General features: G+C 43.6%; 1 protein-coding gene across 3 annotated transcripts in view; it reads right to left on the bottom strand.

Moving 5' to 3' along the window:
- The window catches only part of prrg1 (proline rich Gla (G-carboxyglutamic acid) 1), a 92,956-nt gene that overhangs the window by 32,359 nt on the left and 42,446 nt on the right, over positions 1-18,151 (bottom strand). For 2 of the 3 annotated variants that reach the window (XM_086006185.1, XM_086006184.1), the window contains exon 2: positions 10,357-10,409. The exons of the other annotated variant lie outside the window; for it this stretch is intronic. In XM_086006185.1, the coding sequence (XP_085862311.1) occupies positions 10,357-10,366 (10 nt within the window). In that variant the 5' untranslated portion in view covers positions 10,367-10,409. The remainder of the gene's footprint in view (positions 1-10,356; positions 10,410-18,151) is intronic. 3 annotated transcript variants of the gene reach the window in all.

The following is an 18,151-nucleotide window of genomic DNA, read 5'->3' as shown; positions in this document are numbered from 1 at the left end:
GGGGGCTTACATCAGTGATAACCTTTATAGAAGTTTATATCTGTATATCACTGTGGTGGGTGAACAGTGTGTTTATGTTGGTCAGTGTCTGTAGTGTCAGCTTGACTACAGGTGAGAAAGTCTTGACTACATAATCTCTGAGTGGACACTTCAGTACAGTGTTGAGGGAGTACCTCACTGGACAGAGGTGTTGTCTTTCAGACAAGATGTTAACTGGGGCCCCATCTGCCTGTTCAAAAGATCCCATAGTACTACTTGAAATCAGGAGGCGCTCTCTGGTATCCTGCTGAACATTTCTCTCAACAACCACCTACATAGGATTACTCAGTATATAGAGCACAGAAACAGGCCATTCGGCCCAATCAGTCCATGCCGGCGTTTATGCTCCACTCGAGCCTCCTCCTGTCTTTCCTCATCTAACTATCAGCATAATCCTCTATTCCCTTCTCCCTCATGTGCTTATATAGCCTCCCCTTAACTGCATCTATACTATTTGCTTCAACCACTCCGTGGTAGCGAGTTCCACATTCTCGCCACTCTCTGGGTAAAGAAGTTTCTTTTGACTATCTTATATTGATGGCCCCCTAGTTTTGCTCTTCCCCCACAAGTGGAAACACTCTGTCTACTCTATCAAAACCTTTCATAATTTTAAAGCCCTCTATTTAGGTCACACCTCAGCCTTCTCTTTTCAAGAGGAAAAAAAGACCCAGCCGGTTCATCCTTCCCAGATAGGTATACCCTCGCATTTCTGGTATCATCCCTATACATATTTTTTGCACCCTCTCCATTGCCTCTGCTGTATATCCTTTTTAGAATAGGATGACCAGAATTGTACACAGTACAGGAAACTTTGTGATATCCGGCACCGGCGTGTTGCCGATCTATTAAAACTGCCGGACATAAAGTTAATGTTGAAGCATACGGAGGTTTTCATCTCCGTATCTGACAACAAATACTGTTGCTTAGCAACAGCTTCTAAAGAGTCGGCTGCAGCTGCAAGCGTCTCTAGCTGAAGCTGTTGCTATAGCTACAGACCTTGCAGTGCCTGACTGGGGAAAAAAAAGAACGAGAACTAAAAAAAACGGCTCCTGATTTTTGCCGTTAGATCGAATATTCCGGACATACAACCTCCGGATAAACCAAAGTTTCCTGTACTTCAAATGTGGTCTAACCAAGGTTCGATATAAGTTTATCATAACTTTGTTACTTTTTTTTTTTTTTTTTTTAAATGACCTTGTATCGCTACTTTCAGTAATGTGTATTTGTACTCATACCTTTTCTACCCACTTAGATTATTTTCCAAGTAATATGTGACCTCCCTATTTTTCTTACCAAAATGTGTAATCTCTCACATTTATCGGTGTTGAATTTCATTTGTCAAATCTTCATGTTTATAAATGTCGTCTTGTAATTTCTTGCAGTCCTCCCCAGTATTGACTATTCCCCCGCCCACCCCCCCCCCCAACCGAGTCTAAATCGTTAATATAAATCGTGAACATTGATCCCAGCACTGGTCCTTGTGGAACACCATGCCGACTATTCATTACTATGTTTTTGGTTTCTAGATGTTCTTCTATTTTCTCCTTTAGTAGGGATTCCATTATTTTTCCTATCACCAATGTTAAGCTGACTGGATGTGTTCTATCTCCTTTCTTAAATATAGGTATTATGTTAGCTATCCGCCAGTCCTCTGGCACGACACCTTGTTCTAACGAATTATTAAATATGTGTAGTAATGCCTCTGCTAGCTCTTCTCTAGATTCTTTTCAAATGCGCAGATGTAATCCATCTGGACCAAGGGCTTTGAGTTTGTTTAATTTAACATTTCTCCTCTTTATTTTAAATGCAGTTATCTCATCATCTGTTGTCATGTCCACCTGTTCCGTCTCCCTGGTAAATAGTGAAGCAAAGTAATGATTTAATATTTCTGCCATCTCTATCGTTGCCTGTGATATTATCCTGTCCATCCCTTAGTGGACCTATTCGCATCCCAACTTTCCTTTTTAAAAAAAAAAAAATTTATGTGCCTGTAAAATATTTTACTATTTTGTTTTATGTTCCTTGATAATTGAATTTCATAGTTCCTTTCTGCCTTTAATTGTTTTTTTGACTTTTCTCCTAATCTCTTCATATTCTCTCTCGTCATGCTCTCCCCTGCAGTCCATGTAGCTCTCCCTTGCTGTCCATGTACTTAGTGTAGGCCTCAGTTTTCCCCTTATGGCTTTATTCCTCCATGGTGTCTCATTAGTGTTTAGCTTGTTCTTGTTTTTTAGCAGAATATATTTTTCCCAGACTCTGTTGAACACAGTTTTAAATATTTCCCACTGTTGTTCTACATCGTTTACCAATATTGTTCTCCATTTTATTTTCACAAGTTCTATTCTCAGCCCCACAAAAAAATCAATCAGCTTTTCTCCAATCTATTACCCTGGTCTTCGCCATATTCATGTCCTTCTCAATTATTATTTTAAAGTGTATTACCTGGTCATTTATCGCGTTGTCTATTGGTCCTTGTTGTGCATGAATTGCCTACTGCGTTTTCCTACATAACAGTGACTACACTTCAAAAGTAATTTGTAGACGAGGGAACTAGATGTAATATCGCCAAGTTTGCCGACGACACAAAGCTAGGTAGGCATGTGCGCTGTGAGGAGGATGCAGAGAAACTCCAGTATGATTTGGACAGGTTGGGTGATTGGGCAGATGCAGTATAATGTGGATAAATGAGGTGTTATCCACTTTGGTGACAAAAACAGTAAGGCAGATTATCTGAACGGCAATAGATTGGGAAAAGGGGAAGTGCAACGAGACCTGGGTGTCCTTGTGCACCAGTCGCTGAAGGTAAGCATGCAGGTACAGCAGGTGTTTAAGGCGGCAAATGGTATGTTGGCCTTCATAGCGAGAGGATTCGAGTACAGGAGCAAGTAGGTCTTGCTGCAGTTGTACAGGGCTTTGGCGAGACCACGTCTTGAGTAGTGTGTGCAGTTTTGGTCACCTTATCTGAGGAAGGATGTTCTTGCCATGGAGGGAGTGCAGCGAAGATTCACCAGACTGATACCTGGGATGGCAGGAATGACGTATGAAGAGAGATTGAGTCAATTAGCCGTACATTCACTGGAGTTTAGAAGAATGAGAGGGGATCTCATTGAAACTTATAAAATTCTAACAGGACTAGACAGACTAGATGCAGGAAGGATGTTCCCAATGGCGGGGCAGTCCAGAACCAGGGGTCACAGTCTAAAGATAAGGGGTAAGCCATTTAGGACAGAGAGGAGGAGGAGTTTCTTCACCCAGAGAGGGGTGAACCTGTGGAATTCTCTACCACACAAGGCAGTTGAGGCCAATTCATTAAATATATTCAAGAAGGCTAAAGGGATCAAGGGATATGGAGAGAAAGCAGGGACAGGGTACTGAATTTGGATGATCAGCCATGATCTCATTAAATGGCGGAACAGGCTCGAGGGGCCGAATGGCCTACTCCTGCTCCTATCTTCTATGTTTCTATGTTTAATTAATGGACTGTGAAACAATGGGTTTATTTTGGAATTTGTTATGACAGCGTGACGTTAGATGTGGCAGGTGGAGAGGGAAGGTTAGGGATTTGGGGTTGAGGTTTGGACAGGTGTTAAAACCATTACTGCAGGAAGGGGGGGGGAAGGGAAGAACATACAAGATCTGGAATTACTGAGTCAAGGTCCTGAGGTAGGTTCGAACTGTACGTTGAGGTCTTAGAGTTTGTCAGCAATGGGCAAGGGGAGATGGGTTCCCAGAGAGGTTGGGGAATGTCTCCTCTACTGATCTCACATACCTACCCACCCTTGGTTTCCCCTCACAATCCATTCGTGTCAAAGCCAAGAGCTTCTTGGGTCTCCCCTCGGACCTCCTGCTTCTGCTATCCTTCTATGCTATTGGCCAGTTGGGCAGGCAACTAGTGCTAGGAAATAACAAGTGGGGCAGAAGGATAATTGTGGCAACAGGAACAAGAGATCAGAGGGGCAATGGGGACAGGGTTGGTTGGAGATATGAGACTAGGAGAGTCTGCCAGCTGCTTTAAGGGAAGATTTTGACTCAATCCCCTTTCTGCTATTGCTACCTGGGTCTTGGGCAATAGCTAAAAATTTTAATGCCTAAATTAGGGCTTAAACATTTAAAAAATGTTTCACAGTAAGATTACATTCATAAATTGAATTACTGTGTGTCGGTTAATGCCAAAATTAAAGTTTGTACTTGAAGACATCAGCCTCTCCCGAAAGCCTGAATTAGATGCGTGTCCAACGCGATGATACGGTGAACTGAAATAGGATTGCAAGTCAAATTTTTCTCAAAACACTCATGTGAAGCACCTTGGTACGTTTTATTACGCTAAAGGCGCTATATAAATACAAGTTATTGTATAGTCCCGAGCACATGCAGTGTAGCTAATTTCCCAGGACACACTAGGCTGGATTTTCCCAATGGGTGCGGGACTGCTGGTTGTAGGGTTTCAGTCCCGCCCCCAACCATGCGATTTTCCTTTGATTGACCTTGTTAAGCCCGCCCTGCGGACTTAGCCGGCCAATTAAAGGAAAGCCGGTGACAGAGGAAGTCAGTGTATGACGTTGCATCTGTCAAAAAATTTTGACGGATGTATCGTCAGCGTTTGACAGCTTTGAGAAGCTGTCAAACACTGACAATCTCTGTTCTAAGGTAAGCCCTTGGACTGAAGACTCACCAAACCTCTCTCCTCAGCAGAAAGCAGATGGCTACTGCATCTGAGAATACAGCAGCCATTCTGTCATCTCTGCCATTGAAATGAGACACCTTTGGATCCCCAGGGGTTGAAACCTGCAGGAAGAAGCAAAGGTAAATAAACTTTTTCTAACACTTTGCACTCACCTCTCCACACTTGCACCCATCACTCACCTCCACAGCGCACTTTGACCCCTCACCCCCGCTGCTCGCCTTGCTGACCCTGGCAAGGTTTGCAGCCGTCAGGAAGCCCGCACTTGTGTGGGTAAAATGGGGATAAGCCTCTTAACTGCCTGTTAACTGGCAGTTAAGTGGCTGTAATCCCCTTCCCGCCTTGAGGAGACTGGTCCCTGCGAGAATCGGGGACCCGCCTCCCGGGAAGATGGCAGAGAGGTGGGTTGGGAGCGGGGTTGGTACCCACTCCCAGTTTCTGCCATTTTCCCGGCAGTCCGCCTCCATACCCGGCAAAATTCCCCCTACTGATACGGTTTAGTCAGCTGTATTGATGAATATTTTTCTTTAGCCTCTAGCAGTTTCTACTTGGTTGATTTTCCCAAAATTATTTGAAGAAAACCTAGAGGACAAATTACCTCAATAAAGTTTTTGAAAAGTTTATATGGAGTTTAAAAAAAAAAATGAATTCACAGAAATCACAGAAACCCCACAGTGCAGATAGAGGCCATTTTGGCCCATCAAGCCTGCACCGACACATATCCCACCTGATCCCCATAACCCCTACAGCAACACATATCCCACCCTATCCCCGTAACCCCACGTATTTAATCCCCCTAACACTAAGGGTCAATTTATCATAGCCAATCAACCTAACCTGCAGGCACCAAGAACAAATTCTGAGTAACAGACATCAGCAAATTAATTTAAATGGAGCAGCAGGTATACCAAAGCCATACGTTAGTGGAGAAGTGGGCACATTAACAAATAAATTAAAGTAACGGGCATTCCAACAAACTCAATAAAATAATTGAGCAACAGACACTAGTGAATTAACCCACCTTCCTACTTTTATCACTGCTGTTTCCTACCCCTGTAGCTACAAACTGACTTTCACTGATTTCACCAGTTGTGTACATTTTAAATTGCGATGTATTTGCTGATGGCATAGTAAAATTATTTTATTTATTTATTTATTTATTTATTTATTTATTTAAAAAAAAAGAGCCTTAGTTTGTTAAGGTGTTTAAAGTTAATTACTATATAATTATGTAGTACAATGAGTTTAAGTGTTTGCAAAAAAAATTGCTGATCTTTAAATTTAGTGGTAGCTTTGCAACTGTGAAGAAAAGGGTGGTGGTAAAGCTCCCAGACAAAAGGAGGTTCAGGAGTGAGAGAGAATTAGGCACCTGATTTGGTAGATTTGGGGCCCAGGGATTGGTCAACCCATTCACAGCAACAATGGATTTTGAACATGGGTGGGTGAAGTCAAAGTGTCACACCATTGGCACTGCTCATTAGTACTTCACCATGCTACCCACTTTCTTAATTAAATCAGTTCAATTAATTACTGCAGTCTGTTATAGTTTCATTGGGATTGTAATTTGTGTAGCTTAAGTAAATTGCTAGATATCTAAAACATTGACAATCCATCCTCTTCCCAGGAAGTAGCGCCAGGATTTAATTTAGATGGGGAAACCCCCCCAAAAAAACCCTTCAAATCCTAGAATTGAAACAACTTTGCCTTTTTTCTTGTGGGCCTTTCACTATCTTGGCTATTTGCATATTTGTAATGACCATCCTCCTGTTTCCTATTGACTTCCTCTGAATGCAGTAAGTTGTTCAATAGGTTGCTCTATGTTGTATCTGTTGTTTTTCCCACCTCCCCATTTTGTTTCCTTCAACTCTACTAAAAAGGGGCTGACTTTTAGTTCTAATGAAGGGTTATACCCAAACATTAACTTTTGTTTTTACCAAATCTGACAGACCTTCTGTGTATTTCCAGTATTCTTCGGGTTTTCCCCCCCACACAAAGTACCACCTTCCCCTTGCCCACTTTAGGCCCCCAATTACCTTTAGGCTTATTGGATGAATGGAGGATTAGCAAAGAAAAAGTATAAAAAAGGTGGGCGTTATAACAGATACGTGAAATTCAAATGTCTGCAACGTGTATACTGTGCTTGGAAATGCGCGAGTCCTGACTAAACTTGTAAGTACTGCTGTTATATGTACAGGAAACTCTTTATCCGGCACCAACGGGACTGGCGTGGTGCCGGCGCGCACACGCACGCGCACACACACTTGAGATTGCTAGATTAAAGATGGGGTGGAAGGTAGGCCTAGGGCCCAGAAGAGAGATTACAAACTTTTATGGATACACATCAAATTGTGTGGGGGCATGGAAGCGAAAGGGGTCAAATGACTCAAGTACTACAGGCCGCTGTGGCGTATTTAGATGCTCAGGAATGTTTAGCTTTGCATAAAGGCGACAACTTCCTGTTGTGATGTAACCAATCTCCACTTCTATGTTTCGATGTTCACAGTGAACTATTCAGACTGATATAGTTAGAAAAAGAATAAAGAGCTAAAATGAAATCAAATTCCATGGTCACCTGTCTGGGGGCATTTCAAGTCGTCACATCAGGATTCAATATTAAAACCCAGTGTAAAAGCCTTCTTGGAGATTAGGGCAGATTACACATTCCCATCTTCACAATTTTACAACTTACAAATGCTCTTGTCTTGACCAATGTTGTCCCACTCCAATTTTTTTTTTTTTTTTTAAAGTTTATATTTAAACACAAAGCCTACTGTGACTGTGAGAATTGAAATGAGTGGCCAAAGGGAAGACAAATCTCCAAACAGGACGCTTCCTACTACTCCAACAGAACAATGGTATAAACGGCTCACAGGGCACACTCAATGAGTGTCCTTAATTTGCAAGTACTGTAAAATGTAAATCTGCAATTCAAATACTGAAATATTAGCATCTTATTTGACCTTTGACTGTATATCTATCAAGAAATTCACAAGGTTTGGCACACCCATTACGATTAATATTACAGAAAAGTTGCTATGACAGTTTACACTAACATCATGAAATCCCTCTACTTTCTGTCCCCGTTTCTCTTCATACAAGTCACACTGGACCACATACCTTCTGCAAGTTGGAGGACAGGCAGCTTGCTCTACTTTAGCCAATCAGTGGAAGGCACATGACAGCAGCCTAGTAAAGACTCTCCCTCTTTACAGAGGATCTCCAGTCAAGACCTCTGCAGCTGCACAGCTAAGACCAGGAAAACAGCAGGGTTTGAGGTAAAAGGATAGGGGGTACCTGCATCCCTCCACTCTACTAACCCAGGTCTCCAGCAATGGCTTCTCTTCCCTCTCTAACACCATCATCTCCAGAGACCCCCACCCTCTCCTCCCCATTCTTTACCTACCTGCTGCCCTTCAATAACATTACCCACAGGCATAGGGTCAACCTTCACACATATGCTAATGATACTTCTCCAGACCAACCTCTATGTTGTTCTGGATGAGTCGCAATTTATTTTTCTCTTACTGCTGAATATGAGGGAGACCAAAGTCTATGGCCTAGAAATTCCTCTCGGGCGGTATCTGATCGGCCGCCCGTTATACGCAGTGCTGGATATTCAGTTCCATGTCAGGCGGTGCATATAATGGGCGGCCGACCAGATACTGCCCATTGTGCGCCACCGCCGGAGTTGAATTGAGGCCAGCGTCTTTGATCCTCACTACAAACTCTGTACCCTTACCATGGACTTCATCCACTTTTATCAGCTATTTTGAATCAGACTATTCATAAACTTGTCATCCAGTTCAACCCTGAAATTAAGCTTTAAACTTCACATTCTATCAACAAGACTGCAGAACTCTGCTCGCCTGCGCTACTGAAACCCGTATACACGACCGTCACCTCCAGACTCGACTACCCTCATTGCTCTCTTTACTGGCCTCCATTAACTAACTTCTCCAAAACGCTCATTTCCTCTCTATGCACCAAATTCCTCTCGCCCACCACCCTTGTCTTCACTGACCTAGACTGGCGCCCCATCCTCCAACTCCAATTCAAAAGCCTGTTTCATCTATAAATCCCTACACAACTTTGCTTCACTTTATTTCTGCAATATGCTCCGGCCCTATACCCACCCCTCTTGAATGTTCTGTCCTTCTGTACATCCTCTTCCATCATGGGTGGCAAAGCCTTTGGCTGCCCTTGGTCCAACCCTCCTTAAACCTTTCTCTACTTAAAAACTCATCTCTTCAACCTAGCTTTCAGTCACCCCATCTAAATTCTTCCTTCCTAGCTAGTTGTCCAATTTTCATTACATCTATTCAAAAAAGACACCTTTTAGATTTTTATAGTGCCTTTAATATTTTAAGATGTTGCTGTTATTTCATGTGTGTTTTGAATATAGACTCATTAGCCTGGTCCTATTTTCAATCCAACTTCCTCGCAATGACTGTCTTGGAGCTAAAAAATGTCCATGCTTGAGAATTGGTGTGTTTTGAAACGTTTTATTCTCTCTAGGGGTTGGTTTATCACTTTTTAGGGAGGGCATGTTTCCTAGTAAAGTAACCGTTTAGTAGATTTCATTGATTAGATGAAGAATTCTGCAACTGCTTTACCCAAGTAGAAGTAAAGCTTAGGTGGAGTACTTTTTGTTCTGATTACTCACCCATTCTATAAAGCAATACAGAATCTAAAGACTTCTGTTTGAGGTTTTAGAAAATGTCATTTTTCTTACTGCATGGAAACCCTTGATTCAGGCCCACTTTTTTGCTATACTTCTTCAGTGACATTCAATGGGGAAACATCCCCATTTAAAATCAATGGGTTTGTGATTTCAAACCAACCAACATCCTGGTTCTGAGGGACTGGACTTTAGGGTCTCTTGTCAGTAAGAAACTGAATTTCTTTACAAATGCCAAATTGCTAGAGAGTCTTTTCTTTACTCCTACAGAATTAATAAACTTTGAACAAAAAAAAAATCTTCTCCCTGGACTTTGCTTTCCCTTAACACAATCACAAGAGTTTGCAATATACAGACAGGATTTCTTGTGTTGCTTAATAATTTCTCAACTCTACACAATATTCTAAAAATCAGGAAAAATCATTTAAGCATGGATTTAAAAAGGTTCTTCCCAATCTCTAAACAAATGTCAAGAAACTTAAATTTAAGTGGTGTAATTTATTCATTGCTGAAGGCAATGACTCAGAACTAGGTCACAAGAGATTGTGAAGCCATAATCAAAACAAATTACTTGCATGGCTCAAAGTTAAGTCTATTACAGCAAGTTTAAAAAAAAAACCAAAAGCCATAGAACAGGCGGATGTGTGTTTCATTTGGAGGCTGACCATAACCTATTGCTTTTTCACTCAGTCAAATCGATGTTGTGGTGGGGCAAAAGAAAAGGATATTCAACTGCTGACCATAAATGTATATACAGAAGTAAAGAGAACATGTAGCAATTAAAATATTTAATCTTAATTTTGTTACCAATAGAACTTCATTGTACACAGAACTAAAAAAAATATTTCTTTACCAGATGAAACTGGAAAGTTATGTTAATTGAATTACAATTTAGGATTTTAAAAATGTCAATACTAAAAATTCAGAAGAAATTGAATTCCAAAGAATCAATACTTACCACTCTGCATGGCTTTTTTTTTTTTTTGAATCAGAATAAAAAATTCAGAAAGTCTGAAAGCAGAAAAAAAAAAGGTACATAAGTATAGCTGTACTTGTGTACAAATACAAAATCTACTATACCGTTTGGAATTAACCACTCCAAAATGAGCAAGGACTGGTACAACGCTAGTGCTAATCAATTCCTATGGTAATTCTCGTGGTCCACGTACTGCAAACTGACAATGCCCTCCTCTGCCCCTCCCTCATTCCAGTGCGGCTGAAACTATCATCCAGGTACGCCCGACTGGCCTACTGCGAAAGAAAGAAAGAAAGAAAAGAAAAAAAAAAAAAGAAGTCAGCATGACGTCGCATTACGTTTTCACCAACATCTACCGTGTACATCAGGGGTCCTTGTCTGGCCCGAATTGTTCCAGATTGCCATTTCTCGTTTTTATAGTCCGAGTGGGCTTGTTATTGATATGCTGGAACTGTTTGTTTTCGACTTCCCTCCGCACATTTGGTTTTAACAAGTCCAACCTGGACCGCAACCTCCTGTTATAGAACATCATGGCAGGACTTTGGTTTGTTGTTGCATGGGTGGCGTTTCGATATGCCAGTAGGAAATTGTCCACCTTGTGTTGCAGTGGAATCTGATCTTCGCTCATGGCCTTTATTGCCTTTTTGAACGTCTGTACAAACCTCTCGGCCAGCCCATTCGTAGCTGGATGATATGGGGCAGAGGTATAATGTTTCACCCCATTCTTCAGGAATTCCTCTGACACGAACTGTGGTCTGTTGTCTGAACATATTTGCTCTGGCAATCCATTTCTTACAAATATCATTCTTAGCACCGCGATCGTCTTCTCCGAGGTAGTGGTAGTCATTTTAATCACTTCTGGCCATTTAGAATGTGCGTCCACCGCAATTAAAAACATGGAGTCCGTGAAAGGACCAGCAAAGTCAATATGTACACGTTGCCATGGGGTTGAAGGCCATTCCCATGGATGCAGAAGTGCAATTGGAGGTGCATTTTGGACTTTTTGGCACCGAGCAGCTTTTCGTCAGATCCTCTATCTGTTGGTCGATACCCAGCCACCACACATAAGCCCTAGCAAGGCTTTTCATCTTGACTCCCCCCAGATGACCTTCATGCAGTTCTTTTAGAACTCTCTCTCTTAACTTAGGAGGGATAATCACCCTTGTTCCATACATCAATGTTCCCTGACAGATGGACAGCTGTTCTCGTCTTGCTGAGAATGCCAGTAACAGTGGATCACCATGGGCTGGCCATCCCTTTACTGTCAATTCGTAGACCCGGGACAGTGTCGGGTCATTCCTAGTCTCCCTTTCAATATTTGCATTGGTGACAGGTAAACATTCGATGATGGTCGAGTGAAATAACTCCACCGGGTCAACCGTCGGTGCCTCCTCCTCAGTAGGTAGTGGTAGGCGCGACAGCCCAACAGCATTACCATGCTGCTTTGTACCTTTGAATTCTATCTGATATTGATGTGCCCCTAGGAAAAGGGACCATCTCTGGAGCCTGTGCTGTCATCACCGAAACACCCTTCTTAGGGTTAAAAATGGATACCAACGGCTGGTGGTCTGTCAGCAGTGTAAACTTCTGGCCCTGCAGGTAATGATTAAACTTCTTTACTCCCCACACAAGGCTGAGAGCCTCCCTATCTATCTGAGCATAGTTGCGCTCAGTGGAGGTCAATGATCTGGATGCAAATGCGACTGGCCTTTCTGAGCCATTTGGCAACTTGTGTGAGAGTACTGCTCCAATACCATAAGGAGAAGCATCACAAGCTAAACGAATAGGTAGCGTTGGGTTGAAGTGAGCCAACACTTCCTGAGGTGATCAATGCCTTGCTTTTGCGAAAGGCCTTCTTACAGTCCTCACTCCACTTCCATGGTACTTCTTTCTGCAAAAGAGCGTTCAGCGGGTGCAGTACCATGGATAGGTTTGGCAGAAACTTATGGTCATAGTTAATCAACCCTAGGAACGACCTCAACTGAGATACATTTTCCGGAGCGGGAGCCTTCACAACAGCTTCGATCTTGTCAGGTGACTTGTGCAGCCCCTCCTGGTCAATGACATGACCACAGTACGAGATCCGTTTCTGAAAGAACTCACATTTCTGGCGATTAACTCGAAGTCCATATTCCTTCAATCTGGTGAGCACCAGTTTCAAATTTGCAAGGTGTTCCTCATCGTCATCTCCTGTAATCAGGATATCGTCCAAGTAACATGGAGTGCTTGGAATTCCCTGTAATACCTGCTCCATGGCCCTCTGCCAAATTGCTGGAGCCGAAGCCACTCCAAAAACCAGTCTATTATATCGATACAAGCCTCTGTGCGTGTGGATTGAGATACTGGCGCGACTCTTCCTCAACTTCCATCTGTAAGTACGCTTGCGCCAGGTCTATCTTGGTGAAGTGTTTCCCGCCAGACAATGAAGCAAAGATATCCTCAATCCGCGGAAGCGGATATTGCACCGTGTGAAGCACCAGATTAACCGTGATCTTGAAGTCTCCACAGATGCGGACCTTCCCCGGTTCCCCTGGCTTGTTACTCGATGAATGCTTCATGACGGGAACAATGGGCGTGGCCCACTCACTCCAGTCCACCTTAGACAGTACTCCTGAACGTTCTAGCCCTTCCAGCTCAGCTTCCACAGCAGGTCGTATCGCATAAGGTCTGGCTTTGAAAAATTTTGGGTTTGCATGTTCTGCAATCTTGATTTTTGCCGTAATTCCTCTCAGTGTTCCCAGTCCCTGTTGGAACACCTCTTTAGCCTCATCCAATATTCTGGACAATCGTTCAGGTTTGACATCTTTTTTCCAGAATCTACCGTTATTGCTTTTAGGGAGTGCCAGTCCATATTTATTTTCCTGATCCACTCCCGTCCCAGAAGTGGTGGACCTCCCTCAGGTAGTACATATAAGTCCATTCCTTGGTGTTCTTTGCCCTTGTGTACCACCTTGACTTTTATCTTTCCGATGGGGTATACTCTTTGCCCCGTGTATGTCTGCAATACTATCTCCGTATCCCGTAGGGGAATATGTGTGAATAACCTTTTGTAATCTTGCTTATTCATGACCGTCAACGCCGATCCGGTGTCCAATTCCATCTTCACTTGGACTCCTGCTATCTGAAGCGTGACCCAGATAGTTTGTAGGTCAGCTTCCTTACTCACATTGTGAATTCTCAGACTACCCAGTTCCTTGCTGTTGGAGTCTGAATCCGAATTCTGTTCATCCAAACTCTTCTCAGCCACCTTATGTACCTTTCTGCACTTTTCCTGCGGTGACTTTTTGTTGCTGGTCTTCTTTCCTGACCGGCATACTTTAGCTATGTGACCAAGCTTGCCACATTTTCTACATTCCTGATTTTTAAACCAGCATTGGTTCTGATCGTGTGTTGTCTTTCCACAACAATAACATTTCGCTGTACCCAAAGCCATTTGATCTACGCTGAGTACCGCTGCCTTCCCGCAGTGCCTCTCGCTGCGGCTTCGTGCGATGCTGCAATAGTGACAGCCTTATCAAGTGTAAGATCATTCTCTTCAAGCAGCCGCTTTTGTGTTCCTTCTTTCGACAATCCACACACGAATTTGTCTCTCAGTGCCTCCGTCAGTCTTTCCCCAAACTGACAGTATTTCGCTAGCTTACGCAGTTCAATTAAATACTCCGTGTTGCTTTCCTCTTTCAGTTGCGTTCTCGCATAAAATTTAAATCGTTCCGCTAACATCAGCGGTGTGGGGTTCAAATGATTTCTCAGGACAGCAACAATATTAGCGAAAGCCTGATCCGCTGGTTTAGCTGGTGATAGAAGATGCTTCAATAGCCCGTATGTCTTCGCACCCATTGAGTTTAGTAAGGTTAGTGCTTTATCTTCATCTGATATTTTATTTGCCTTACAATATATCTCTATGCGTTCTACATACGTGGCCCAATCTTCAACATCGGCATCGAAATCGTTGATGTTACCACGCTTAGGCATCCTCGCAATCTTGAGAAACAAAAAGAATTTTTTTTTTTTTTTCAAAATGGCGGTTTCCCGCGCTGGTCTTCTTCCCCCGCCTACGAAAATGGCGGCTTCCTGCGTTTGCCTTTCTCCCCCGCTGGCTGTAATGGCGATTGCAGTATTGCTGCGTTCGCCCTCCCCAGCGGTTCTCAAATCGTGCCTCCCAGCCCCTCTTGCAGTCCGGTCCTTTCCCCCGGCTGCGGCTGAGTTCTCCGCGTTTTAATTTTTTTTTAAATTATTTTTATTTTCTCCCGCGCCTCGCGGCCTCGGTAGCTGCCTGGCCTTTTTCCCCCGGTCGCGGTCGAGCTCTCTCGACGCTGTTGCGTCTCCCAGCCCGCTTGCAGCCCGGTCTTTTACACCGGCTGCGTTTGCATTCACCGCGGCTCCCGTGCCTTACGCTGCCCCAGTCTCAGCGCCTCTGGCCCCGACTTCTGTCCGGCTCTTTTCCCCGGCCGTGGTCGAGTTCTCCGCCCTTATATCCTCCGTTTTTCCCTCCCCTACTTCACAGCCAACGTGGCCGACTTGCTGCTCGTCGCTGATCGGCTTACCCACCACCGTGGTAGAAGGGATGATCACTGCCTGTTGCTGATGGAAGGCTTCGTGTCAGGATTCTTCCTTGCTCTTCAGACCCGAGTCTTTTCTCAGCAGGATGATGAGGGCGGATGCCTCTTCTCGACGCCCGTTAAACTGCCTTGGATATATCTCTGCCGCAGGGTAAGATCGTCATCGTCACTGTTCTAGTTATTGTTAATAAGAATCACTGCACACAGACCACAAGAATAAATTCAACAGGTCTTTATTAGTCGAAGGTCAGGCTGAACTGCCCAATAAATCATTACACAGCACTTAAATACTGGTGTGGTCACCACCGGTATTACAGTATACAGCAGCCAAGATAAAGTAGTGCATCTCTTAAAATAGTTCTCTTAAAAGGTGGAACGGTTACATACACCACACTTTGCAATTAAAATCACAATAAATTATTCTACTGTCAGGTTTGCCAATTAAGGCAATACGTCCTCAAGATACCAGAAAGCATTTCACAAGTAATAAAATCATCAAGTGTAGTCACTGTTACTAAGTAGGCAAACCGGCAGCCAATTTGCACACAGCAAGGTCCCACAAACAGCTTCTTCGACAGTGCCACGGGATCTTTTACACCCACCTCAACAAGCTTTGTTTTAACATCTCGTTCAAAAGACCCCTTACAAAGCAGCACTCCCGCACTATCCTATTGAAGTTACAGAACATAGGCATGTATACGACTGGAAGAGACCAATTCGGTTCATCTAGCCAGCCCTGGCATTCAAAAATAGAATACAGTTCACTATATGGGAGCAGTTCGGCACTGTGAACTCATATTCCACTAGGAATTGGGTTAAGATTTTCCATGACTGAATTCACAATACAGTTTGGGCTGGATTCGAACTCAGCTTGAAGACATAAAATGACAATGCAATAAATAACCGTCTGTAGGACCCAGTTCTCCCAAATCAAATAATTTCTCATTTGTACATCGATTCTTCACAGACATGCCAATTCCTCTGAAGGAACACAAGACCAACAAAGTAGATAACTTTGGTGACTATTTTACAAATACTTCTTTTTACCAATAGGCAAAAAGCCAGCTAGTTCCCAGTTTGGAAACTTACAAAAGAAGGTTGTCTGGTGATATTAAAAACATCCAAATTGGGCTAAAGTTCATTGATAAATCAGATTGGGAGGAAGTTTTATCCTCAAGCTAATTTTTGTCATTTGTGACGCTAATTTTTTGTTCCAAATATTTACAAAAAAATTATACATGAAATTGAACCAATGAATAACTCTTCATACAGCTAGAAAGAAACTAAATCAGGAGTACCCTGTCTCCACTGGTCAGCTGTGGCTCAGTTAGAAGCACTTCCACCGGAGTCAGAAGGTTATGGGTTCAAGTCCCACTCCAAGACTTCAGCACAAAAACCGAGGCGGACACTCCAGTGCGGTACGGAGGGAGTGCTGTACTATCAGAGGTGCCAGCTTTTGGATGAGACGTTAAACCGAGGCCTTGTCTGCTCACTCAGGTGGATGGAAAAGATTCCATGGCGCTATTTCGAAGTTATCCCCGGTGTCCTGGCCAATATTTATCCCTCAAATCAACATTACTAAAAAAAAAATCTGGTCATTATCACATTGCGGTTTGTGGGAGCTGCTGTGCGCAAATTGACAGACGGAAAAACTGGGAGAAAGGGATAGAGTCCTTTCTCCCAGTTTCTCAGTTGCATCCGTTCCGACGATGCCATCTTCCATAATGTCTTCCTTTTTCCTCAACCGAGGATTCCCCTCTACACAGTGGTCAATATGGCCCTCGACCGTGTTCGTTCCATTTCCCGCACTTCTGCTCTCACACTTATCCCTCCCAGAATTTGTCCTCACCTTTCACCACACCAGCTTCCACATTCAACGGATCATCCTCCGCCATCGCCAGTGTGATCCCACCACCAAACAAATCTTCCCCTCCCCTCCCAGCATTCTGAAGGGACTGCTCCCTCCGTGACACCCTGGTCCACTCCTCAATCACCAACACCCACTCCCCTTGCAAGTGCAGGAGATGCAACATCTGCCCTTTTACCTCCTCCCTTACCACTGTCCAGGGGCCCCAAACACTCCTTCCAGGTGAAGCAGAGATGTACTTATACAGTATACTAAATTGCAAGAAGTATTCGCTGCTCACGATGCGGTCTCCTCTACATTGGAGACCAAATGCAGATTAGGTGACCGCTTTGCGGAACACCTCCGTTCAGTCCGTAAGCGTGACCCAGAGCTTCTGGTCGTCTGTCACTTTAATTCTCTGCTCCACTCCCACTCTGACCCCTCGGTCTTTGGCCTCCTCCACTATTCCAACGAAGCTCAACGCAAGCTCGAGGAACAGCATCTCATCTTTCGATCAGGCACTTTACAGCCTTTTGGACAAGTTCAACAATTTCAGACCATAACTTCTGCCCCTATTTTTTCCAGATGGCAGCTGTTGATTCTGCCATTCCCATTTACACCTCTTCTAGACTCATCTTTTGTTTCTTTATCTGTCCCATTACCATCTCCTTTTGCTTTGTACAATCATACCTTTTGTCATTTAATCTCTCCTGCCTTCCACCCATCACAGACCTTCCCTTTTGTTCTTTCCTCCCCTACCCCCTTTCCCTGCCCTTGCTTAAAATCTGTTATATCTCTAATTTTTTGCAGTTCTGACAGAAGGTCATCAACCTGAAACGTTAACTCCGTTTCTCTCTCCACAGATGCTGCCTGACCTGCCGAGTGTTTCTAGCATTCTCTGTTTTGATTTCAGTTTTCCAGCATCTGCAGTATTTTGCTTTTGTATTAGGTTAAGGGCAGCAGACTTTTATGAACTGAAGTTTATGTAGGATAGAGGATGGGAGGTCAGCCAGGAGAATATTGGAATAGAGATGTCTGGAGGTGACAAAGGCATGGCCATGAGGTTTTTGGCAGCTGATGGGCTGAGGGAGGGTCGGAGATGGGCTATTTTACAGGAGGTGGAAATATTGCATTTTAATGATGGATACAACATGGGGACTGGAAGCTCAGCTCGGTGCCAAATAGAGGCTGCAAATAGTGGTTTCAAATCAGAGACAGTGCCTGTGGAGAGGGATGGAATAGGTATCAAGGGTATGGAGTTTATGGCAGGAGCCCAAGATGATGGCTTTAGTTTTCCCCAAGGTTTAACTGGAGGAAATTGCGGCTCATGTAGGCCAGGTTGTCAAACAAGCAGGCTGAAAACAGAGGCAGT

Source organism: Somniosus microcephalus, chromosome 14, assembly GCF_052327205.1.
Source record: "Somniosus microcephalus isolate GS21.2 chromosome 14, FLI_Smic_1.0, whole genome shotgun sequence".
Taxonomy (NCBI): domain Eukaryota; kingdom Metazoa; phylum Chordata; class Chondrichthyes; order Squaliformes; family Somniosidae; genus Somniosus; species Somniosus microcephalus.
Note: the sequence above shows the minus strand (reverse complement) of the source record. Positions and strands in the feature narration are given on the sequence as shown.